The 27,231-nt window shown below is 37.4% G+C and overlaps 1 protein-coding gene across 4 annotated transcripts; it reads right to left on the reverse strand.

Moving 5' to 3' along the window:
- On the reverse strand, nucleotides 1-23,388 carry PITX2 (paired like homeodomain 2). Of its 4 annotated transcripts, XM_075200660.1 has the most exons (6): nucleotides 23,311-23,388; nucleotides 16,307-16,533; nucleotides 12,694-12,766; nucleotides 12,279-12,419; nucleotides 3,585-3,790; nucleotides 1-1,540 (listed from the first exon to the last, which is right to left on the reverse strand). In XM_075200660.1, exons 3-6 carry the CDS (start codon nucleotides 12,737-12,739, stop codon nucleotides 977-979), a joined length of 957 nt encoding a protein of 318 aa, XP_075056761.1. In that variant the 5' UTR covers nucleotides 12,740-12,766; nucleotides 16,307-16,533; nucleotides 23,311-23,388; the 3' UTR covers nucleotides 1-976. The 4 variants fall into 4 exon arrangements, with proteins under 4 accessions (XP_075056761.1, XP_075056754.1, XP_075056756.1 ...); XM_075200653.1 differs by lacking the exon at nucleotides 12,279-12,419 and having other exon boundaries at nucleotides 23,311-23,384; XM_075200655.1 differs by lacking the exons at nucleotides 12,279-12,419; nucleotides 23,311-23,388 and having other exon boundaries at nucleotides 16,307-16,549.
- Between the last annotated feature and the right edge of the window lie 3,843 nt (nucleotides 23,389-27,231).

The raw sequence follows: 27,231 nt of genomic DNA on the forward strand, positions 1-27,231 counted from the left end.
TGTTTTCCCGAAGAGATACGTTTATTGTTAAAGCGGCAGCTTTTTCTTTGTTGCCAAATAATTTTAAAACAATACATTAGAATTCATTTTACAACCGGATTGTTCAATGATATATCAACCAGCGTTATAGAAATTCAACAAATAAATAATTACACTTCTAGATGCAAAAGTCCAGCGGTTTATTGTGTGAGACGGGACACGAGGGAGGGTGGGGGGCTATGTTTTACTTGGGTGGGGATATTTGGGGACATTTTTTACAATATTCTGTGCTTCACTTTTCAGGCAGCTAAGCAGACATAAAGATCTGCAAGTTATCCCCCCCCCCGGGATAAAAAACACAGGTTGTGTCTGAACATCTATTTGCAAAATCAATAATAATAATAAAAAAAAGTTAATGCACATAAATTTGAAGTCGCATTTTTTTTGTTTCTGAAACGACAGGGCACCCACAAAGAGGTACTATTCTATATTGTGCACACAACGTTTTCATAGGTCAGAAATACAGTGTCGCGTTTGTTATATACATTCACCTGGAGGCCGTTTCTCGTTTCGCTCCGTTTGCATGCTTTAATTTATTAAAGCTTGGTGCATATTAACACTGTAAAGATATGACCGACAACTGCTTTTTATAAAATTAATTTGACATTTCAATATATATATATATATACACCCTTTCAGTCCTTGTTTTTCTTTAACAATGCTAAACTTAAGAAAAAAATTAACAAGCTTATAGTATCATTAAAATGTAATATCCAGTCAAACGTGTCCATATATATATATATATTTATCAGTGTCCTGGTGTCTTTTAATACTTTCAAAGTAATCTCTGCGGCCGATCCCTTGAAAACAAGACACATCTGAGTTTTGCAGTTTAACATTTTTTTCCCTTAAGGTTCTTTCTTTAAGAGTCCAGATATTATAAGTCTTTGAAGAAAAGATGGTTCCCATAGAGTATATATACATGCAGATATACACATCACACGGGTCTGTCCACCGCATATTGACACGCACTGAGATTGGATCCTGGGTTTTGAACACTAGCATATCCAAAACTAGAGTGCTGCTTGGCTTTGAGTCTAAGGCTTGCCAAGCTGGAGTTACATGTGTCCCTGTAGACATAGGGGGGTGTTGGAGGGGCGTAGGGGCAGGCTGGTGTTGGCACGGCTGAATTCAGGGAAGAGTTGCTCAAGTTGTTCAGGTTATTCAAGCTGTTGAGACTGGAGCCTGGCACCCCGGTGACGGCAGAGGGCACCATACTTGAGGACATACTCATGGAGGATATGGAGTTTGGTGAGGAAAACATACTCTGTGAGGATAAGGGATTGACATTCATAGAGTTGAAGAAAGGAAAACTCTTGGTGGAGAGAGAGGCCGAGGTCAGGCCCTTGGCCGCCCAGTTGTTGTAGGAGTAACCTGGGTACATATCGTCATAGGGTTGCATGAGCCCATTGAACTGCGGGCCAAAGCCATTCTTACACAGCTCTGCTTGCTGGTTCCTCTCTCTCTTTCTCCATTTAGCTCTGCGATTCTTGAACCAAACCTGAAAATAAATATAACACCCAGATCAGCTCTGCTCCACAATATACATGTATGTAACAAAATCCCATAAACATTTGCCTGCCAATTCAGTGATAACATCAAACACTATATATATATATATATATATATATATATATATATATATAAAATTGTATTTATTTATTTTTTTCTATGACGGCTTGATATTATTTGTACAAGCCTGGATCATTTAATTGTGATGTCAGTTTTTCTCTCTAACATTTCCCAACCCAAAGTAGCGTATACATTCATCCAGGCCAACGAACATCAGTAAAAAGATTTGTGAGACCTGGAAAAGTGGGGCAAAGATATTTCATTATAACATCTAACTAGCATAATGAATGCATCCCCTTGTAGCAAGATAAATCGCTATCTGTATAAATAAAACTCACTGCATTTCTTTACAAGACATCAGAGGATCCGTCAAGTGAGCAGCAAGTCTTTTCTCAAGCAGGATAATAGAACAAATCTCTGGTATGAATCCTCAAGAGATCCTCCCAGTGCTAATCTGCAGTGACTGAAAGAAACTTCTGACCCAACTTGTCCTTTCTGGCTTGTTGGCAAGACTTGTCTTTTAACTACGTGCTAAAATGAGAACCCGGAGTCGTCCCTGTAGACAATGGAGAAATCTGCAATACACATCCTGGGTGTCTGAATTGTCAGCCACCCTCCTGCAGAGAGAGTTTGTGTATTGGAGCAGTCCCTTAGTCTCCCCTGTTTACACAAATCATGTTGTACATTACAGATCGCTGTTAACTGTACCATTAATCCCTCGCACTCAATTGACAAGAACCACATTAGGCAGTCTTTAAGATTCCCAAAATGTTGCTAATTTGAGCCGGAAAGATACCCGCCTTGATAAAATATACTGCTGTCCACTCCACTCACCAGCAACGACTTTGCTGTAATTAGCCCGAGTTGGAGTTTCTTATAGAAGGCAGTGTTGTATAACTCTTATTTTATTTATAGACTGCATGAATATTTCCAAAAGCCCTTTGCACACATTTTCAAAAAAATAAGATGTTATCTCAGCACCATAGATTGTGGACCTAAATGTATGTAATCATTTGACCTTTATGGGACATATATATTTATTATTACCAGCCTTGAGTAACGTTGCGTCAGATGTTTCCAAACTTTACAACGATTGCTGTGTTAATATTTGCGACTACTTTGAGTCCATCAACAAAGTTTAGAAACGACCCACTATTGTGCTCAAGGCTGTTTTCATCCACAGTCTAATGTTTTAGGTGCAATAAATCTTATCTTTTCCAAGCCAGAGATTATGTGCACCTTGGTTAGGTTTGCTCAGTAAGCATAACTCTTCAAATCAGTCTAGAACTACTAAAGTATAATTTACCAGACACATACAGATATTTTTTTCTCTTTGAACCTGTGTAAGATTACAAATATCAGTTTTAAGCAGTAAAAATCACATATGGTGGAAACAACCCAGTCGTGTTTCTCCCAAGAGGCAGCTAAAATGCATTTTACATGTCGAAATGCCACATAATTATGAACTTAAATTCTACTTGTCGCACAGATGTTTCAAAGCGCATTAATTGCAACACAGCTATAGTGTATAAAACTGGATTATTTGAATGAACAATGTTTGACTTTTAACACCGGGTTTGCGTTATGCATCGTGCATGTGATATTAAATATGTTTATTACAAAATATTGCATAGTTTATGGGCTTCGAACAGGAATTTTAAATCCCATGAAGAGAAGTAGTGTGAAGCATGACTATAATTCCCAAGGATATTATAAATTAAACTGCTTATTTTGATGTGGGTTTCATGCATTCAGACACTCAATTTTCCCTTTTTGGCTAGGTATTAAATAATATAAATATTTTATTTTTTTCAGGATAATTCTATGCTATTTAAGTACTAGCTATTTTATTGTAAAACTGAGTTAATGGGTGAGTCCTTATATGAGAAAGATCTAGATAGACATGTGCTGTGTGTACGATTATCACATGTGATTGCAGTTTTGGCCTCCGATGACTGACGTGTAGTACTCACCCTAACTCTGGCCTCGGTGAGATTGGTCCACACGGCGATCTCCTCCCTGGTGGACATGTCAGGATAGCGGTTCCTCTGGAAGGTGGCCTCTAATTCCTGTAACTGTTGGCTGGTGAAGTGAGTCCTCTGTCTGCGTTGTCTCTTCTTCTTGGAAGGGTCGTCAGTGCCGGTATCATCACTTTTACTTTGGTGATTTTTGTCCTTGTCTGCAAAAACAGACGTCAAATATGCAATGTATATATATATATATATATATATATATATATATATATTCATTTTCAATAGAAAAAAAACAGTGTCTATACAAACAAAATAACAGTAGACAGCAGCTAATAAGCTTTGCCCTTTTGGCCTGGTTTAGCACCCAGAGGGTTCTTGTACAAATCCTGTAAATCCCCAATACCTCAGGGCTGTGGATTACGCTCCTCTGACTGGGACTAGAGCAATAATGCTACACAGATTTATTAAAACAGAATAACCCCGACTCCTTACAATGATCGTCTTAAATAAATAAACACCTAATTATGCAGGTGCAGTTAGAAGTCACTCTGATGTCCTGCAGCGAATAAAATAAACCGCATAGCAAGCGCCTTCTGCTGTAATCATTTAGCTGCAGTCATTGTGATGTGTTTATTGCGCCCAAGTAATCCTTACTAATTTATTTCCACAATTATCTGCCTTTTTTTTTTATTTTACCCAACAAGGTGCACAGCAGCATATTGTGAGTCAGATCTCCAAGGAGCAGCAATAGAATTAGCTGACTCATTATTTATGACAAGTTGTAGTAATTGGCTATTTATTAAAAATTAAATTGAGGTTGTAGTGTAGGGTGAGTAACAATTTTATGTCACAAGACCACAATCTTTCTCTACAGCGTTATGATAGGTTAACTCGCCAAGAAGAGGCGTGAATTGACATCAGTACACGGAATAATTATACATTGGATTGAGTTTTTATTATAATCAACATTTGTCAACGTGTGTTTACATGGCGCCAGCATATTCCGCAACGCATTACAATATTTACTGTAATTGCCTTACTTGCAATCTGATTGTAATGTATCTATGGCAGCAGATGGTAAAAACTAGCTAGAATTATTACAGATCATCCTACATAATAATGTACACGTTTTGAAAGTACATTACAAACAATAACTGATAAAAATGTATGTTAATGAAAAATAGCTAATCAGTACACTTTTCTTCAGAGCATATAATGCAGAAGTCTAACTTAAAGATGCAATTGACAGACAGGGTGTAGTAAGGCTATGATACATATGTGTGTGGTCTGGGCCGAGTCTTACCTGCAGCCTCTGGGCTGGAGGTGTCTGAGATTGTATGGACCTCTAGCCTCTGCTTACACTCCCCAGAGCGAGGCCCCAGTGAGGAAGCCATGGAGACTAGAGTCACTGCCTGATGATGAGAAGAGGCTGAAGCCAGTTTAGCCCCGGCCAAATGATCCAAATGTAAAGGGTCTTTCATAGAGTTCATCGATCAGGTGTGTGTAAAAGGGAGCAGGCTTCCAAACAAAATCCAAGCCAGATAGATACAAAAAGTGCTCTGGTTTAAAGGGAAAAATCCTCTATAGATTGCAATGAAATTCAGTTCCACTGTGTGTCCAACTGGTGGCACCAAAATATAGATATAAGTACTGAGCAGCAGCACAGGCTGGGTGGAATAGTTTCAGCAAGTCACTTGTTAAGTGCAGGCTTAAGGAGCCTTATTTTTAAGTCCTGCTGAGTCCACTACAGTCATTAGGTAGATATTACTTTCTGTTCCTCCTTCGCTCTGGTACAGGAGACACTGGAAGTTAGCAAGACTGGTGCAGAGAGGGTCTTCTAGTGAGCTACCAAGGAGTGCATGATGTAGCTGAGGGTAGACATTAGGGCAAGCATATGAAGTGTCAGTGGGAAACAACACCACTGTGTCCAGAAGCAAGATGCTGATCCCATTCACTGGCTCTAGCACAAGGGCTGCACTTTCACAAGTGACAATGGAGATTCAGCAATAGCTCAGTCGCTTCCCTGTTTGACTAACTTCTTAAAACCAGAGATTTGTCCTACCCAGCTAGCTGACGTCAGCCCACTCCCCCCTTCTCGACTGCTCGCACACCCAGCCTGGCGCGTCATAGCCAATCACAGGCTCTCCCTGCTGGCCGCGCACTGACAGGCACAATTGACGGGGCTACCGTAATTATAGACACCAATCCGCACTCGACCAGGGCGGGCCTGCTGCATGACTTCTTGTATAATTGTCAGAAACTACTCTGCAGACAAGATGAAGCAAAAGGGTCTATCCGAATTAGCAATAAAGAAGAATTTTCTTTCTAGGGGTAGTTAATTTAACAAAGACTGATCTCAGAAATTCGTGCCCAATATCAAGTATTCATTAAAAATATAGCATTAAACTATGTCGTATTAAGCACTATACATAAATAAATGCATTTATACATTTTTATTTCATACAGATTATACATAGCAACCAGTCCGAACAATTGCATGTAACACTTTTAATGATAACAATATAATAAGACAAAATAAATCATAAATTTTCCTAAAAATGAACAGCCATTCGTTTAATCCACATACGCAGCACATACACGTATTGCATTACTATATTAAGGCAAATTGCAAACGTCTAATACCTATTTACGTTTCTATATGTTTATGGTACCATGACAGCTAAAACTTCCCATAAATACTGACATTAAGCAGCGAAAAGTCAGTTGAAATCAAGAAAGCGGATTGGGTCTTGATAGCTCAGTATCTGACCTTTTTCACACGAGATTTGTGTATTTATACAGACATGTAAAGACAGGGTAGAATTCCAACATATTATATCTGGTGACAATTTTATGCGCATAGCTCCAGGGGAAAAATATTTTCTTTTATGCAGCTCAATTTTGGATTTTATATTCCATTTATGTACATTGAGCTTCATTGAAATATCTGCCAATCCAAAACATCGCAAAAAATGACTTCACAGCTATGTTTGCCATTCATCCCTCCCACCCCCATGATCTGACACTGACAAATGTAAAATCTTTATCAAGGTATATGTCAAAATTATAATAAAAGCAAAGGTTAGTATGTTCATGCATATATCTATTTATCTCTATTTAATATATCTATTTCTATTTGATCTGTTTCTATCACATGTTTAGGTATCTCATCAAATAATATCTATCTATCTATCTATCTATCTATCTATCTATCTATCTATCTATCTATCTATATATCTATCGATCTCTCTCAATCTAATCTGTCTGTCTCCATCTATCTATCGATCTATCACAATATAATTTGTATATCTATCTATCTATCTATCTATCTATCTATCTATCTATCTATCTATCTATCTATCTATATCATATCCGTCTATATCTAATCTATCTATCGATCTGTCTATGTTAGTCAGATATTCAGAGATAAAATCACTTTAAATTAATGTGGACTCTGTTCATTATCTGCCGCTTACATTACGCGTTTTATCCCTGAGATTTTACACGGAATCTTTCAGACCCCACAGCGTTTCGATAGAGACAATGCTCTTACGTTTTGTAGTGCCTTTTAATCTGATAAGACTCTAATTTGCTTAAGTCTTTTAAATAGGGGTTTAGATTGGCCCTAGCAGTTCTCTTATTGAATTCCCTCTAATTCCCACCAGATCATAAAGTATATGTGTAAAGTAAATATTTCCAGTTTCTGCACTACAGTTGATGACCTATAACTAAGTCAATATGAATTTGGATCAATCTTTGACTATTTGTTTTTTAAGTATTTCTGTCATTTGACAGGAGTGGGTGGTGTGATCATTAGGGGGTGGGCTTTTGCAATGAAAAATAAATGAGAGGCGTGAAATAAGTGACTTGTAAACTTTCTATGTAAGATTATAATATTAATAGAAAGCATACGACTGCGTTAATACTTTCATGCAGGGACGTCATAAATTAAGACAACTATAAATTGATAGAATAACGTTGTCTTACTTTGAAGCAGGCGATCAGCTAGAGTATGAATTATCTACTAATTGGCTTGTTGTAAGCTCCCGTGGTCAGGGCCCATATCTACAATTATAGCCATTTACTTTCTTAAAGATTTCTGCATATTATACACATAAAGCATTATGTGAAATAAAATAGATGTTAATATGCTTAATAAATGTTCTCAGTACACTCTAGCCCAAAAATTAAAGAGTGTTATATGTGTGAATGAGCAAATGGGAAAAGTAGTAACGTGGACGGTGTGTTATGAAATAAAAATACACAAAGTCAGTACATAAAAGCCAGCAAGAAAGTTACTTTGTAACCTACTCGCAGCATCATTTATACAAGGCAAAACTCTGTCAAATAAAATAAACAAACCCATACAAAAGTGAATATGTATACCAAACCCTCTTCAGTCCTGCCCTCCTACATATACACAGAGCTGTCAGTGCCTACTGGACTCATAATTAATAAAGCTGTTATTAACGGTCAATTTTATTTAGCATCAATGCAGATACTTCCATACAGACCTATAGCGCGTACATACATGTAACACAGATATTTATCATTTACACCAATACTCCGCCTTACAAATGTTACTCCTGCCCTGGCATGTTAATTGTGTGATCACTGCACTGAACACCTCTGTGTTTGAATCCGATGCTTAATTATGGATATTTTATAGAGGATAAAACACGTCTATTGTCCCTTATTGCCAAAGATGAGGTCCCGATACCAGTCAAATTGTTGTCTAGCATATAATTGACTTTGTGTCATCTCGGAGATGTAGGGTGGAGCTGAAATTAATATCTAGTTACATACACACTAAATACGCCAATAATGTTTTATTGTATAATAGCGGTAATGAAATAATGTTCCATTGTACTTGTAAACTAAAATACTCTTCTCTTCCAATATATTCTATTTATGCTACAGTATTAGAGTATGCTGTGGCTGGCAGTAAATGTTATATCCACATAATGTGCATATTATGACTTGTATTTAATACTATGTCCAAGTTAGTTTTAACATTTAAAGGAATGTTTTGTTATTTTATCTCATGTGCTACAACTGGTGAGTGTATAATTATGAATATATGTAATAAACAATGAGGTTATTTGATTAGGACCTGGAAGACTAATTTACATTAAGAAACCTGCATATGATCATGTGATATATTTGCACTGTTTATAGTGCCTAATCTCATAATAATAATAATAATAATAATAATAATAAGAAGAAGAAGAAGAAGAAGAAGAAGAAGAAGAAGAAGGAGAAGAAGAAGAAGAAGAATTAAAAAATACCTCAATAAAAACTAGAAAAGATCTGTAAACTGAATTTATTAAAAACATTACATAGAAAACATACGCGGTGCGCAAATACGTCACACACCTCTATAAATACAAAAGTAGTAAAATTTGCCTAATTAACATGCTTATTATTTTTTACTGAAATATGCCATTAACAATGTGTATATTTTATAAAAGTACAGGTGTGTTTTCCAATAATTCTCCAGTAAATCCTACTAATTTAATGCAAAGTTGTATCAGGTTTCCCGTGTGAAAACTATATGAAATCTCTAAGGTTTATAGTCAGTAACCTTCGCCTATATAAGCGTATAGCTGGCAGAGCTAAAATCCTTAGACCAGAACGAGAGTTTAACACCTACTGATTTTGTGCTCGCTATAAACTACCTATCATAGCCCAATATTTCTGCTATTGGAATACTTGTTCCTTCCATAAAGTTGTACATACATGCATAGCTCCAAGTACTGTTTGGATGTATGTAAGTGCACAGACACGACACAATCCTCATCTGTGTTCTCCATAAACTAAAATTCAGGTGCAACTCCTGACATAGTGACATTTTTTACATTGAATACGATTGTTTTCTTCATTGTTAGATGCTCCAACAATAAAGAACATTAAGCAATATAATTTATTACACACTAATTGGACATGAGAACGTGCAATTTAAGATGAATATAACGTGACACTATTAAAGGCTGTAGGAAGGCAGATCTGTTAGTTGATGCTCCAGGTTAATGTAGTGCCTATTGCCCTTTGTACAGCCCAAATGTCATTTATACCGTTTATTGGCATAATATTCCCTTAATAGATAAATTGATGCTGGTGGGGCCTCGGCTGTCTGATAACATTGTCTTTCACTCTTCCACATATCGTGGATTACTGCTCATTCTCCTAGATGGAGAGCCATTAATTACCATTCAGTCAATATTAGGTAAAAGACAATGCTTTTTACATAGGATTAAGCAGACATCACATTGTTCCATTAGTATATTCCTGCTCACGAAACAGCTTTGCTTATACATTTCTTGTTCCCCCGAGTCATCCCAGCCACTCTTGCATATATTATTGGGAAGCAGGAAAGGACAACAGCTAACAGAAAATAAGTTTTACTGAGACACTTACAGACAGGGCTTGCAAAGCAGCCACACTATGTTTCTAATTAGATCGGCATTAATTAATTTTATTTAAATAACCGCTGAGCAGAGAGATCAGTATTCTGTATTCCAGGGCTATGTGATTAAATATGTAAATAAGGAAAACATTCTACATTGCAGGCATTATCGTTCGGTTTTTTTTCTTATTAGCTGTGGACTAAAGATTATGTTATTGCTATATATATATATATATATATATATATATATATATATATATATATATATATATATATAATAATTTATAAATTTCGTACGAAGTATTACAAAATTTCATTTGGTCCCCTTGTTTTACATTACGTTAAAAAGCATAAAGGTGCTCTAAAATGGAACAGAGCAAGAAACAGCCTACACATAGCATAAAATATATATATTTTTTTGAAATTTAACATAAAGCAATGTAGCAAATTTGAACTGCATCACAACAAGTGAAGTCTATAAAATGTTACACGTCTTGTATGCAATCTCACAACTCTTGCTGCAAAATGATATCACAGAAACACCTTTGAATAGACTGAAAGACATTATCATAATATATAATAAGAACGGTGTAAACGGACGCCTGGACACCGCTTTAGCCAATGACATGCATGACTAATAACTCTAATCACAGCCTACTGCAAGTCGCTAAACACGAAATTCTAATTACCAGTCAAATACTCACAAACAAAATGTGGTAATTTTTTTACTCTATGTAATATATCATTATTGTTTAAGTTTTCTTAGTAAACAATCAATTATTTTTATTAGCCAGTTTTCTTTGCATGCCTAGTACTGTATTAGCAAAACAATAAAATAAAAATAATAAATAAAAATAGTTGCCGTCTTAGGTTTATAACACGTAAGGCATTTTACACGCACTACAACAATCATGTCCCATAATTAATGGTTCTGACTTCATCATTTGTTTTACGGTATGGAAAGTAAAAGTCAAAATGGCATGTACCCTATGGAATATCACATACAATTAGATGTAGTTGGTAGGATAATTCTTTACTGCAACGAACCCATAAGTTTATAGCAAAGCCCAATCTAAAGCCGTGTACTGTTATTAAGACCACTTGTCCGTTTGAAGGGGGACGTTGTTGTGCTTTCCACTTTCCCACTGCGCAATATTAGTCGCTAAAATGAACAGTATAGCGGCACTGAAGGGGTTAATGTGATTTCCACACCAATAGCGGCAGCATAATACAAAGCGGCTAATTTTGTTCTTGGGCGTGTTTACTACATGCTGGTATTAAAATAGTGCCTTTCAGGATTTGGTAGATAGTATTATATCGACAATTAACTTCATCGCCTCAACACAAGCAGACAATATTTTGAAGCGTGTTAATATGGGGGTTGGAATTCAAAACATAAAATAAATAAGTAAATGCATATAAAAACACTAGAAATCTATTGTTACATTACTATATTAGTTAGTTACCTGGTACACAAACTGCATGTCACTTCAGTCACTGCTATGTCAGTCACCTCACTATATATGGGCACACTAATGACTATCAGATTTTATACAACATGCAGAATACAAGGTCACATGAAAGTATAGCTTTATTCATGCGATTTTCCAATAAATTGTGTCCAAAATTAATTTATTTTATGAGGAACACTGTGCGTATGTAAAGCATTTGCTCTTAACGCATTTGTTTTATTTTTAATACATTATCAGCCTTTCCTGCGCTATATAAAGAAAAAAAAAACCTGTAAACATCAACAATACCAAAAACTGCAACACGACCACTTGTCTAGAACTGATGGGAAGATTACGTCTCCGCGTATCATCACTGCACTTGTCTGGCGGCAGAGGGCGCCCTAGGACCGTAACTGAGAGACCTGCAGCTCCACGCACAGAGAAGGCCCAGACTTTTGGAAGTTATATGCAGTAAACTATAACGTTACATTCTCTCTCTTTTTATTTTACTATATTGTATTATTATAGTCTTCCGCCCCAAACCACGTTTCTTAGTTCTGTTCTAATGGACAGCGAGCGTATCGGGAATGATATATCCCCCCTGATTTCTGAAGCTTGGTATACAAATGTGGATTTTCTGAGAGGGCTGGGTGAGTGGATGATGATGGAGAGACAATGCATAATTTTAGTGTTATATTGCAACATTTTGAGCGAAACACCTGAGTTTTATTAAGTGATGGGGTTATTCATTTTGCCAATACCTGGCATTTACTATCAGACAGAAGCCCATACAATCATCTACGTTATGCCCAGTGTAAGGCTAATTAAATATCTTACCACTGGCACTTTGATGTGGTCTGACACACAGCTTCCCTGATTCTTTTCTGCTGCTTTGTGTCCCCTCTGTAGCAGAGAAATCACCTTTCTTCATATCAGGGTCCTTAGAGAAGAGACACTCCACTGCAGAGGGGTGACCTCCTGATTACAGACAGAAAGGAGATTTAGACATGGGGCTTAATGCAGCAGGAGGAGGAGAGGATCCCCTCTATCACAGTCTAGGGGTACTGCATGTTCTAGCTGCACTAAGCTCCTATATTTTAGCAGTCTCACTGAAATCCTGGCGATCTTTACATGTGTTTTTTTCCTGCTTAGTAAACGCTAGAATAATGAACGTTTCGGATTCGTTTTCAATAATAGAGTAATAGTTTGAAAAACCACAGTTAATTTCCCATTAATTCAACATAGTTCTTACCTAATTGGACACAGGTTGTCACCAGCTTGCGACAGTTAGACTCCATTATTTAGTGTGTTGATTGCCTCTTAATCTGTAAAATATTGAAAATAGAAGAAACCACGTTTATTAAATATATTTTTAAGCAACATCATTTAGTATGTCACATAAAAGCACTCGATTTACGTATTTATAAAAAATATTACAGATGTCGTATTTATAAAAAAAAATATATAACATAGATGTGAACTCACACTCTTCACTCATTACTAGCAGCTACCTGTACTAGAACTACTATGTATCGGTAACTCTGATATTTACACTGTGTATTATCTCTAGAAATGAGGCCTGTATACATGAATATGAAGTAGAGCAATTTATCTGTGTGTGAAAATATGTACAGCGAATTCTGTTTAATAACACATGTTTAGGTATCTCATCAAATAATATCTATCTAATATCTATCTATCTATCTATCTATCTATCTATCTATCTATCTATCTATCTATCTATCTATCTATCTACCCATCCTGAATGCAGGTACAACAGCACATAACACCTACCCATCTCTGTGTCTTGGTCTATAATACAGTTACAGGAACAAACTTACACCTCTTTATTTTGCATCAAATTTACAGCATAAACATAGACGTTACGTTTATATCCATGCATCAGGGATATATGGCATGTTTTAAAAAGTAGCAAAGTAATATAAAATACAGACTAAGTACAGGATGGAGACGTAGCCATATATAATCAGCTAATATATATATATATATATATATATATATATATATATATATATATATATATATATATATATATATATATATGCAGCTGTTCGATACAAAAGGACAGTTACTGCTGGTGATTTCCTGCAATTGTCCGTGCTTCAAACATATGCTTCTCATCATTCATCATAACATTAGCTAATTCTGGAAAGCGCTATCACTTCAATTACTCAGTGGTGGCTCATTTGTTAAATTACATTTCAATTAATGAGGGTTCACATAGATGAGATATCGGCCTACAAATACAGCTTGAAGTTTTTTTTTTAAAAAAAAATTAGCACTTTTTACAAGAATAATTGAAGATATCATGAGCTGTTCTAAGTAAAATACTAATGAACAGATCTTGTGTACACAATTCTAGACACACTCAGACTAGCTTGGCGCTGTAACCCTTGTCACTACAACACCAATGTAATAAGCCCAGAGCAGATCCTTGTGTCCTGTTTATGTTCTGTGTTGATGATTTAAGTTAATTATGATGAGGTCAATGATTGTGCAGTTGCCTTATTGTGGTGTGACAACAATTAGTTAGTAAACCAAGTGGAAAGTAATGTGTGGCGAGCAGAGGCTTCTATCACTCCCACCTCACCAGTCAGCAGTCTGTATATATTTACTAATTTCAGTCTTTTCCTCCCATTTTACACACTGATGCTCCTGTTTCCCCATGCTGGTGCCAAAGAAGAGCAGAAGTTTGGCTGCTCCACATTTGAATGATTCCGCAGTAAAATCACAGGATTAGTGACTGATTGAGATGTCTGTTCGTGAGATATTACAAAATTCATTATCACAGCTCTCTGCTAACTCGATATGAAGTAACACAGATGGGATTTTATTAGCCCAGGATTGGAATGTTTACTTATGATAATTTCAGAGGAAATTTGCATGTCATCATCTCTAATCTTTTTTCTCCTTTAATGTCTGCACTGGGTGAATAATTACTTGATGTCTGGATTGATGCATATTTTTAACCTGGATCTGCGGCCTAATTATTACAATGATAATTTTTATCGTCTATTTTATGGTCAGCACTGCACACCTTTTTGAATAGAGGATATGTAATGTGTGTTTGTAGGCAAGTAACGGTATTTTGTGTCCTTAAAACCTTTCCACACACACATGATATACATATATATAGGCAGATAGATAGATAGACAGATATAGATAGATAGACTCTACAGGCTGTATCTGCTACTGCATTACACACACATTGTATGTGTGTATAACCATATTATTAATGTGAAACCACTAAGTAGGTCTCGTAGAGAATAAAGGGGAAACGAGAAATATAATTTTGAAAGTGTATGCAATATCTATCTATCTATCTATCTATATATATATATATATATATATATATATATATATATATATAAAAATATAAATGTTGTGTGTGTTTGTGTGTGGTGTAAATATAAAATAACACACGCAAACGTACATTCACATAAATGTATTTGTACACGCACAAATAAAATGGTATATGCACTAAGTCCACTTTGTCTTATATATATATATATATTTATATACATATATATATATATATATATATATATATATATATATGATAGACAGATAGATATGATAGATAGATAGATATTATTTGTTGAGATAATTTAACGTGTGTTATTAAACTGTACATCAGAATACACATGTATATTTTAACACACACAGATAAATTGTTCTATTTAACAGCAATATATACAAGGCGCTGTTCTATAACACACAGTGTAGATATTAAAGTCACCGATGCCCAGTTCTAGTACAGGTAGCTGCTACCAGTAATGTGTGAAGAGTGTGAGTTCACACGATAACAGGCCTATTTACTGTACGATTGCACTATGTTGTAAACACTTGTGGCAATGACTGGACCACCAACCTGCTGGCGACTCTGCTACTCGCCTTTATTTTAATTCGTGTTGCAATTTAAAGATTGTTCTTTCATGTTTCTATCACAAATGCACAATTCACATTCTTTATTCCAGCTGTTCTGCAGCTTCAATCCTAATGTAGACAACAAACCTTCTGCTTTTAACCCGGCCAGTCTGCTGTTACATTTATGGCAGTATAAAACAGTCCACTTATGTTTAGAGTGGGAGAGCAAAATTAAAAAAGAAATTGCCATATGTAATTTCATGTCTGGGGCACATTTAGTAATATTTCACACATATCAGTATCGTGTTAACTATCCTCAGATCTCCAACCATCTGGACTTACTTTGTCTTCTGTTACAAACTTGCCTGACATTGTAACACAGCGTTAAGGGAAGTACTTTGTTAATACAGACAGCATTGCACCCTCCATGACTTTGAGAGCAGGACGTCGCATACATTGTATTTATTTTATTCCTAACACTTGTTGGATACACTTCATCTCACCTGCTTGCGATTTGGGAATTTTTAAAATAAAACGCAAATGATAAGTCATGACGTTTCTATAGGGAACTATAAATCAGAACCTATAGAGTTCACTAAACTATTTATACTTGTCCTAATAGATTATTAAAGTACAGTAAAGTGAAGTAAACATGCGGCCTAACTCCTTGTTGAAAGGCAGACCTGCTAGTAAATCCCCCAAAACTGATAACTGCTCCTGATAAATCGCATGCGGTTAGTATGTAATAGAGATCATGTGTAGTAAAACAATGTTTATAAGAAAACATAATGTGGTGCAGAGCGATCTGTGTACGTCTATACAATGTCATCCACACAGTTTGACTTCACGGTAAAGGCAGTACAAGGGATTATATGTCTGGAGATAATACAAAGTAAAGGCCCCAGGTGGAACAAATGTATGAACTATCATGATCTCACATTGTTAGTCTACAGCAGCATTGTAAGCAGTGTACTTACCGTCTGAACTTGGAGACAGCCTATGCTTCTTGCTATGGAGAAATCCTCAGTGCAGGCTTGGATGGGGTATCACAATTAAAACAAAACAAAGCACAAACTGAAGGATCCAATACAAAAGAAACCAAAAAAGCAAGGTCCCAAGTTCCTTTGGGGTTCCTGATAAGGCTGTGAGATGAGAGGTGTCTGTTCCCGGGTCTCTCCCTCTCTGTGTTTGTCTCACTCTCTTTCTGCAGTGGGAATGACGTGACGTCAGCAGAGATTCCACCAAACTCAGTCAGCAGAGCAGGAGGGAGGAGAGGGGTCAGGGGATAGAGACACACAGAGGGAGGGATGGATAGGGATCACAAAAATATCTAATCACCAGGTCAGGAGAAAGCGCAAATATGAAAAAAAAAACTGCATTAAAAACGATGGGGAGGGGGTTTAGGACAATGAAAAGTAAAAACACAGAGAAACGTAATAATACAAGTAGTGGTATGGGATTAGCAATATATGGAAAAATATGCACGTATATTATTATCAAAGTAGACTAATAGTAAAATCTCATAAGAACGGTTCGGGAAGGTCTTTACCAAAGGAAATTAATTAGTCGTGAAGAATGCTGTAAAAAATGTCTATTTTTGCCGAAATTAAAATTAAATGTTTATGGATGCAAAATGTGTTTGCATGCAAGGGCTTGTATCTGACACGTAGTACATATGCTAATGGCAGGTGTTTGTTACTTTATACCTCTGTTTTACAGCAATTTGTCCTGTTTTATGCACGTATACATATAGGTCTGTAGGTAAGAATATGTATATATGTATATATATATATATATATATATATATATATATATATATATATACATATATGTATATATATATATATATATATATACATATATGTACACATATATTATATGTAGTCATCATTGTGTTATTAAATAAATATAAATACTCTAAATACAATGACTTCCATAAATTATGAATTTATTGGATTTTTTGTTTGCTTGTGTTTAAGCAAGAAATGCACCAGCCGATATATATTGAGCAGATGATATAATTTTGAGGTGCAGGTACTAAGCCTGGTTTGGGGCCGTTCTGCTTCTTCCCAGGCTGCTCCTTCTAAGACAGAAGGCCACTACTGCTAGTGTATAAAGAATGACATAAGAGAGCTCTGCAGATGAATTGCTAAAGAAACATTGGGATGAACAAGATCCAAAAGCTCATTTAAGTGTAGAATATCTTATACTGTAAATATAGCCAGCAAGTTCACTTGGGGTCAATGATAATTCATTTTTTTTTTAACAAGGAGCATGAAATGTGTACACAGGAGTATTAAGCAGCAACTACATGTCCGGTACAATATATCGACTCCTGAGTGATCCACTTAGTGACAAATGTAAGATTATTGTCACACAGACACTTTTATTCACATCTATTTAACCTGGATCGCATAAATAACAACAACAATAATAATAATAATAATAATAATAATAATAATAATAATAATAATAATAAGAACAATCCAGTATACTTGAACCAAGATAGATAGTGCAAATGTGATCAATTTTTTGTGACATGAATAAAATTTTTGTTAAAAGAAAAGTACAATAAAAGTACAATAAACATAATAATATTATTATTATTATTAATAATAATAATAATAATAATAATAATAATAATAATAATAATAATAATAATAATATTTCCGAGAAATGTATAAATGTATGCATTTGATCTATTATGATTAAGAGTCATGCTCTTCTGATTGATTTTAATTCGACCATTCAATGTTATGAAAGATTGTTAAAATTTGTATAGATCACTTCTTTTGAGTTTAATTAATTTCCAGCGTTTATTATTTTTAATGCCCTAACGAACTATTCCTTTATTTTAAACCTACATTTATTTACACCAGCTATACTGAACGGCAATCTGAGAAAATGTTGCCAATCTTTGTTTATGAAAAATGCGTGTCTAGAGGACTTTCTTTTACTAGAATGAAACACGCTGCTAAAACACGCTGGATGTTATAATTGAAACGAATAAACGCCAACCTATATAAAACCAGTTAACTTATGCTGTGCTTTGTAGTGTAGATAGTAAAGACATTTGTGTTATTGGTTCTGGTAGCAGACAGTGACTGTGTGATTGATCCGGCGATAACTATCTGAAGAATGTTACAGTAGCAGCAGACACAGCTATCTCTATACTGTACGCCCAGGCACTGCAGGGTTATAACAATGAGGGAGTCTTTAACAATAAACTTCTATGCATAGATTGGTAACGTTCACAGACGTAAAGGCTGTTGGACAGATATCGATGCATTTTTCTATTTCCTATTGTAGTTAATAAATAATGTGCTTTCTTGGTTCAGATCTATTTTCCACCCCTATACTTCCTACTTGCTGTATGGGAGGATTTTGCAAGTACTCTCTAGGCATTGTTGTGTATACCCCTAATAGTAGAGAGAAGTTGTATATTTTGTCCATATCGTCTATTATCTTCGGATATCTCTTTTCCGACTGTTATATGCAGATTTTGTGGTACCTAGAACAGTTAGGTTTCCTTATCTCAGATACAGGACAGGTTCTATATGTACTTGGATGAATGCAGCGCAGAATTGACCACAACACCCAGTAATTTCGGTTAGATTAGTCTTGACAGTAGTTTATGTTTATATATATATATATATATATATATATATATATATATATATATATATATAGTGCGTGGGGTACAGTGGGCAGGGAGGATTATATTTGTCCACGCTGCCTCATTGATTCAAGAGGGTATTTCTTTTTCAATTCTGTTTACAATTTGACCGATAATTAATGCAGATTCCGTGTTTCCACAGTTCAGATTGTGCCTGATTGGTGTCAGGGGCAGAACAGGTTACGATCGTCCATCCTGTCAGTAAAGCTGGTGACCATTGTATGTAGGGGTATGGTCCTTAGTCTGTCAGTTTGTTCTGAACTACAGGATAGGATGTGTCAGGCTGCCCAATGCTTTGTGAGAGGCCGGTCAAGGTGTCATATTCTGTCCATAGTGTGTGTCCAGTCTGTCCTTGGAGTGTAACAAGTAGGTCAGACTGTGTCAGTCTATACATAATGTGTAATGTACAGGTCAGGCTGTATCATACTGTCCAAAGTGTGTAATGTACAGGCCAGGTTGTGTCATTCTGTCCAAAGTGTGTAATGTACAGGCCAGGTTGTGTCATTCTGTCCAAAGTGTGTAATGTACAGGTCAGGCTGTATCATACTGTCCAAAGTGTGTAATTTACAGGCCAGGTTGTGTCATTCTGTCCAAAGTGTGTAATGTACAGATCAGGTTGTGTCATTGTGTCCAAAGTGTGTGAGGGGCAGGTCAGGTTGTGTCATTTTGTCCAAAGTGTGTAATGTACAGGTCAGGCTGTATCATACTGTCCAAAGTGTGCAATGTACAGGCCAGGTTGTGTCATTCTGTCCAAAGTGTGTAATGTACAGATCAGGTTGTGTCATTGTGTCCAAAGTGTGTGAGGTGCAGGTCAGGTTGTGTCATTCTGTCCAAAGAGCGTAATGTACAGGTCAGGTTGTGTCATTTTGTCCAAATTGTGTAATGTACAGATCAGGTTGTGTCATTCTGTCCAAAGTGTGTAATGTACAGGTCAGGTTGTGTCATTCTGTCCAAATTGTGTAATGTACAGGTCAGGTTGTGTCATTCTGTCCAAAGTGTGTAATGTACAGGTCAGGTTGTGTCATTGTGTTCAAAGTGTGTAATGTACAGATCAGGTTGTGTCATTGTGTTCAAAGTGTGTGAGGTGCAGATCAGGTTGCATCAGTCTGCTCATATAGGACCTCATTTAGAGCCGGACACAAAGTCTGTGTAAGAAGTGTAGGAGTGGGAGTGTGCCGGAGCTTGGTAGGGTATTATGAGTGGCATGCAACCCCAGTTGCTTCCCACTCTTAACACCCTATGGAGCTGCGAGCAGTTCCTGCAGCTAGCTAGAGCAGTTCCTAGCTAACCGCTTGCACCACCTAATTCCTGCAGCACAGTTTTAGCTCTTTTTTGACATGTGCTGCGTCTGCGCCTCACTGCGCCTAGGATGTATTTACATGGTCACGCCTTCACAATTCTGCGTTCCTCCCATTCTCTCGTAGCGAGCTGAAAGCTGTCGCAAGTGTAAATTGCGTCCAAGATGCAGGCGGATATGGTGCTTGCTGCACATGTGTTATAGTCTTTTTTTGTTTGATGCGCCTAAAACGGACTTTGCTCCGACTCTAAATGAGGTCCATAGTATGAAGCACAGGTAAACAGTCTATCTATAATATGTTAGATGCAGGTGAGGTTGTATTAGGCTGTGGATAGCCTGAAGGGCAGGCACCATCATTCTGTCCATAAACTTGTGTTTACTTGTGTAAACTTGTGCCAGTCTGTCCATAGTGTGTGAGGTGCAGGTAAACTTGCGTCCATCTGTCTATAGTGTGTGAGGTGCAGGTAAACTTGTGCCAGTCTGTCCATAGTGTGTGAGGTGCAGGTAAACTTGTGCCAGTCTGTCCATAGTGTGTGAGGTGCAGGTAAACTTGTGCCAGTCTGTCCATAGTGTGTGAGGTGCAGGTAAACTTGTGTCCATCTGTCCATAGTGTGTGAGGTGCAGGTAAACTTGTGCCAGTCTGTCCATAGTGTGCGAGGTGCAGGTAAACTTGTGTCCATCTGTCCATAGTGTGTGAGGTGCAGGTAAAGTTGCGTCCATCTGTCTATAGTGTGTGAGGTGCAGGTAAACTTGTGTCAGTCTGTCCATAGTGTGTGAGGTGCAGGTAAACTTGTGCCAGTCTGTCCATAGTGTGTGAGGTGCAGGTAAACTTGTGTCAGTCTGTCCATAGTGTGTGAGGTGCAGGTACACTTGTGTCAGTCTATCCATAGTGTGTGAGCTGCAGCTAAACTTGTGTCAGTCTATCCATAGTGTGTGAGCTGCAGGTAAACTTGTGTCAGTCTATCCATAGTGTGTGAGCTGCAGGTAAACTTGTGTCAGTCTGTCCGTTATATATTAGGCGCAGCTCAGGTTGCATCAGTCTCTTCATACAGAATTCGGTGCAGGTAACCTTGTGTCAGTCTGTCCATAACATGTCAGTTTGTGTCTGTCCAGTGTGTAATGTGCAGGCCAGGCCATCAGTCTGTCTGTTCATGTATATTAGGTGCAGGTCAGGAGTTGTCTGTAAGTCCATAGTGTAAGGTTCAGACCAAGCTCCATCAGCCTGCTCATACTAGAGGCGCAGGTCAGACGGTGTCAGTCAGTCCTTAGTGTGAGACAGGGTCTGTCCCCAAGCACAGCGTGCAGCTGAAGTGAGCAGCTGGTGAAAATGGAAATGGCCCGTAAAGAAACAGACGATCCTGCATGATTTTCATCTCCTCCTCGAGTGTAAGGAACAGGCTGGACATACGTTTCACGCTCCTAATCCTTCTTTTACATTTTTAGTCATACTCCTATTAAACAACTAATTAATGTCCCCGAACCACCAAGGAATACAGCATTAGACATGCTGCTAGGAAAAACAGAGTCATGTGGTCTGTGCAAGCTACAGAAAGAGACTTCAGACATTGGTTCCTGACTTTTTGGTCTGTTTTATGCCAGTGTAAAAAAAGCACTAACCATATAATGCTCGTGCAGACAGGCCATGCATTCTCACATTATAGAACGCTCTTCTCATGCACAAGTAGAGAATAGAACCAAGGAAATCTATGGAATGATAGCAGCCTGGCACTTGGACTCGGTATGAAGATGACATAATCTAATCTTAAATTTCAAGGTCACAGTTTCAGAAAACAGCTTTGTCTGGAATATATGCTTAAATGCCAGTGTGTGTGTGTGAATTCAGGCATACACACAAACATAAACACATATAACACACAATAAAATAGCTCATACTTGCAGCACAAAACATAATAATCACCAGTCAACAGCATAATTACAAAATATGTTGGAAGTCAAATAATCCCCTACAATTGTGTATCAATTACACGTGTCTACATGTGCTGGTCTCAAAGTTATTTTATGGGCTGTGATTTCCTATTTAGGGAGAGCTTTGGGGAAACCACTTACACTTTACTTTCATCAATGATGGATTATGATCTATACCCAAGCAGGCATTTTGTTAACTAGATACTTGACAACAAGCAGGTATATGTAAATAGCAAATCGCTATCTGTTTAACAACTCCAAACAGTATCGATTGGGTGGCTGTTCGAAATTGTCATCCCTGTAGTGATAATGTGCTCATTCATGGTTACCCATCCATGCAGTCCCTATAACAAAATCACAGATAGAAAAAAAAGAAAACATTTTAGGAGCTTAATGGATCTGCATATAAATTAAAATTATCTGCCCTTTGTGCTTTTCTTGGCAAAATACAACCCAAATGCTCTTGTGTTTTAGTAATATTTAATTGTTTTTAATATATTATTGCATCCTAGTCGACGGGCCATTTGCTGCCGAAGGACAGATATAGACGATTGCCTCTTTATTATGAACGTGTAATAAAAACGTAGCTCTGTATTGTAACAAGATAGGAATTGAGACCTCCATCTCCTGAGCAAGAACATTTATACAAACACATTTAACTCTTATGCTATAAGGGAGACTTCATGTTTAATGTGCGATATGCCATGCTGTAACTGAAAGGGTTAAATCGCAGGTGATTTATGCGTCTTTCCCTGTGTGCGCGTATATTACATATCACCAATTCATCAAATTACATCAATTTAGCGCTTCGATTTGCGCGATTTATTTTAATTTCTGACGAATGTTCTAAAATAGAAAAACGAAGATTTGAAGAAATATCAAATGCAGTGCGACTAATTATATGGCCTTTTACTTGTTGTATTGTTAAGGGCAGTCAGTGACCAGATGTGATCACTTCGCCCTTGGGACCTGTTGCCCCTCTCCAGCTGTCCAGAAATATGAAAGATTGCCCCTTGCTCTGGGTTTTCTGAGACCCCCACTCACACTACATTCACAACACGCTGTACACTCAAAACACGTACCTGTGTCTAGAGACCACAACAGCACACAGCTATTTCTGCTTCAGATGAGCTCTGTGCAAGAATCTGGAAGTTCAGACAAAAAAGTAAGAAGACTGGCGATGTGAAATCTGTAGCCTCGGGGGTTAGCCAGCATCCCCTTTCATTTCAAACACTTATTGATTTGCTGTTGTCATCTTTGGCGACGCAGAAGGACACTTGAAAGAATTTCTGATAGGTCTCTGATCTGAGAAAAGAGGTGACCTGACCGAGATCTTCCCAATGTCTTAATTACCACATCAACTGCGCCACTCAACCAACTCACACTTTTCTCCTGCTTAACTTTTTAAATTATTCTGCAAACTCTTTGCTTTTTCTCCTCCGAGCAGAGCAGCAGATTCTGTGCACCTCGCTTGGCCATGAGTTTGTCAATCGATTGACTTCATCTACAGTGCATTATATCAAAAAGCGCTTTAACCTTCAACTCTTGACTTGGTGTTTTTACTCAGTGAAATAAATCAGTGCTAGATGAAAAGAATAGGTTTCGATCAGATATCATAACCAGTGTAATACTGACACCATCATGTGTACACTGTCTGTCCTCCCCTGAGATTTGCTACTCAATACAAGGAGACCTCAATTTGCCAGCAGACCGTCTCCAAGACAAGACTTTGTGAAGAGAACAGAGCTGTAACCCTGTAGCTAAGTATGCGGGAGTTTGCTGAGCTAATCAATCCACAGCCAGACAACTTCTTTTTAATGCAACTCTAATCATAAGCTCAAGAGGTTCTGCAGCAGCTAAAGTTTTTTACCGACAGATATTGTCTGGTAAGAGAAAGATAGCTTGTCTGTTCCACCTCCTCACAACAGACCATGCACAGAGGGCTCACAGTGTTTAAATCATAAACGATAAATACAATCTAAATACCATAAAAAGGAAAGTGTTCCTCTGGTGGAGTAGGTATTTTTTTTTAACCCATTTGTTACCTAGCAAGCCTGACATTAATTTTAAATTTAATGTAATAAGGAGTTAGCTATTAATTGTTATTGGCAGAAGTGTATTCGGGGACTCCCAGTTATGACATTACATCAAATTGAGAAACTCTCTTGGTGATTAAGGCAGAGGGAGATTGGGAGTCTCAGAGACAAACTTGTGCAGGGGAGGCCTGACTGTGCATATGATGGATGCAATTAGCAGCATAAGCAATAAACAAACTGTGTTTACTTGAGTACAGAGTGCTCAGAGGAGATTCTCTATAAATAGGCTACATTGAAGACTTCCTCCAGAAATTTATTTATATTGTGTTGATGCAGGATATGTGTATAAGCTCTTCAGGACAATGCCATCCTATCAAATATATGTCTGACCTATCTCACTTATTACAGTCTGACTTTTTATATGGTATATTTTCATCATTAAACCTCCAATTTTGATTCAGCATATAATTTACTTTAGTTAGTTTATTGTAATCTGTTGCTCTTTTATTATTATTTTTATTACTGAATTGGGGTAAAAATAATTTCACTACCCCAGATCCATGATATTGTCTGCATGTGATATACTATGCAAACTTTGATATTTGCAAATGCTGAATATTTGCTGATATGTCAGAATGAAACAGATATACATATTTTTGTAGTTTACACAGCACAATCACCATATTCTTCTTTAGCTACCATTATATGACACAGTTCACAAGGCCAGCTTAAAGGGATATCCCCTCAATGTTTTGTTTCGATTCATACCCACATTTATATTAAATTAACTTGCATATTTTTGGGATCATGTAGAGTTGGACTTAAAGGGCCTCATTTAGAGTTGTACGCAATTTACACTGAAATTGTAAGTGTAAATCGCATCTCATAATTTACACAGTATTTAGAGTGGCGTGGATGATTTAGATCCGTTCGACTTAGAATACTGTGCAAATTGCACAAACACGTCTCTTTATCTGCCTTATGGGTGGACGTGCAGGTGTATCATGCACAGCGCCCTGTAAAGCAGATAATGAAATAAAAAAAAATGTAAACAAAAAAAAATTGTTCTTTTCCGCCCCAAACAGCACAAGGGTTGGTTATGCTGTTTGGGAGGAGGTGCACACCTTTTTTTAAAATTTAAATTTTTTAGGTCTCTTGCACCAACTGAAAGCACCCACAAAAGATACGTCTCCTAGAGACCTATCTGCGGTTGCTTCCAACGTAAAATAGCATGTAAGGACAAAAAGACAATGTAATGGCTTTCATTGCTAAGCTCGTCCTCTACCTCCCCTGTTCCCCCTCTCTAAGCACAGAGAGGTGCAAGGGGGATCCTTCTCAGTCGGAGTGCAAATGCAAACTGAAACAGATCTTTGGCTAAAAGTGCTTCTTGCACTGATCAGAAGGACTTGCGTCCAACTCTAACTCAGTATGGTATGATGCGTATTATATATATTTTTTTAATTTTTGCACATGCACACAAAGTACTAGTTATGGTTGTGGCTGTACAGTCATGGCCAAAAGTTTTGAGAATGACACAAATATTGTTTTTCATAAAGTTTGCTGCTTCAGTGGTTTTAGACCTTTTTGTCAGATGTTGCTATGGTATACTGAAGTAAAATTGCAAGCATTTCATAAGTCCACCTGCCTCTTGAGGATTAACCACAAATTCTCATTGGAATTAAGGTCTGGGGAGTTTGCTGGCCATGGAGCAAAATTTTGATGTTTTTATCCCCAGAGCCACTTAGTTATCACTTTTGCCTTATGGCAAGGTGCTCCATCATGCTGAGAAAGGCATTGTTTATCATCAAACTGTTAATGGGTGGTTGGGAGAAGTTGCTCTTGGAGGATGTTTTGGTACCATTCTTTATTCATGGCTGTGTTCTTAAGCAAAATTGTGAGTGTGCCCACTACCTTTGCTGAGAAGAAACCCCACCCATGAATGGTCACAGGATGCTTTACTGTTGGCACGACCCAGGAGTAATGGTAGCGCTCACCTTTCCTTCTCCGGAGAAGGATTTTTCCAGATTCCCCAAACAATCTGATAGGGGGTTTATCAGGGAAAATGACTTTACCCCAGACCTATCCCTGTACCTTTTGCAGAATATCAGTCTGTCCCTGATGTTTTTCCTGGAGAGAAGTGGCTTCTTTGCTGGCCTTCTTGACACCAGCTCATCCTCCAAAAAGCCTCACTGTGCGTGCAGATACACCTACACCTGCCTGGTGCCATTCCTGAGCAAGCTCTGCACTGGTGGTGCCCCGATCCTGCAGCTGAAATAAACTTTAGGAGACATGTCTGGTGCTTGCTGGATGTTCTTGGGTGCCCTGAAGCATTCTTCACAACTATTGAACCTCTCTCCTTGAAGTTCTTGATGATCTGATAAATGTTTGATTTAGGTGCAATTTTACTAGCAACAATATACTTGACTGTGAACCCCTTTTGTACAAAGCAAAGATGACTGCACATGTTTCCTTGCAGGTAACCATGGTTAACAGACGAAGAACAATGATTTGAAGCACCACCTGCCTTTTAAAGCTTACAGTCTGTTAATCTAACTCAATTGGCATGACAGAGTGATCTCCAGCATTGTCCTCCTCAACACTCTCACCTGTGTTAACGAGAGAATCACTGACCTGATGTCAGCTGGTCCTTTTGTGGCAGGGCTGAAATGAGGTGAAAATGTTGTTTTTTGGGATAAAGTTCATTGCCATGGCAAAGAGGGACTTTGAAATTAATTGCAATTCATCTGATCACTCTTCATGACGTTCTGGAGTATATGCAAATTGCCATCATAAAAACTGAGGCAGCAGACTTTGTGAAAAATAATATTTGTGTCACTCTCAAAACTTTTGGCCATGACTGTATGAAGACTGATTCGCATGTTGCGCTTCCGACCGTTTGCGGCCGCTAACGATTGAAAAGTAGGAACAGGGGAAGGTGGGGTGCGTATAAGTGTAGCCAAAATACAT

The sequence above is a fragment of the Mixophyes fleayi genome, chromosome 1 (assembly GCF_038048845.1).
Source record: "Mixophyes fleayi isolate aMixFle1 chromosome 1, aMixFle1.hap1, whole genome shotgun sequence".
Taxonomy (NCBI): domain Eukaryota; kingdom Metazoa; phylum Chordata; class Amphibia; order Anura; family Limnodynastidae; genus Mixophyes; species Mixophyes fleayi.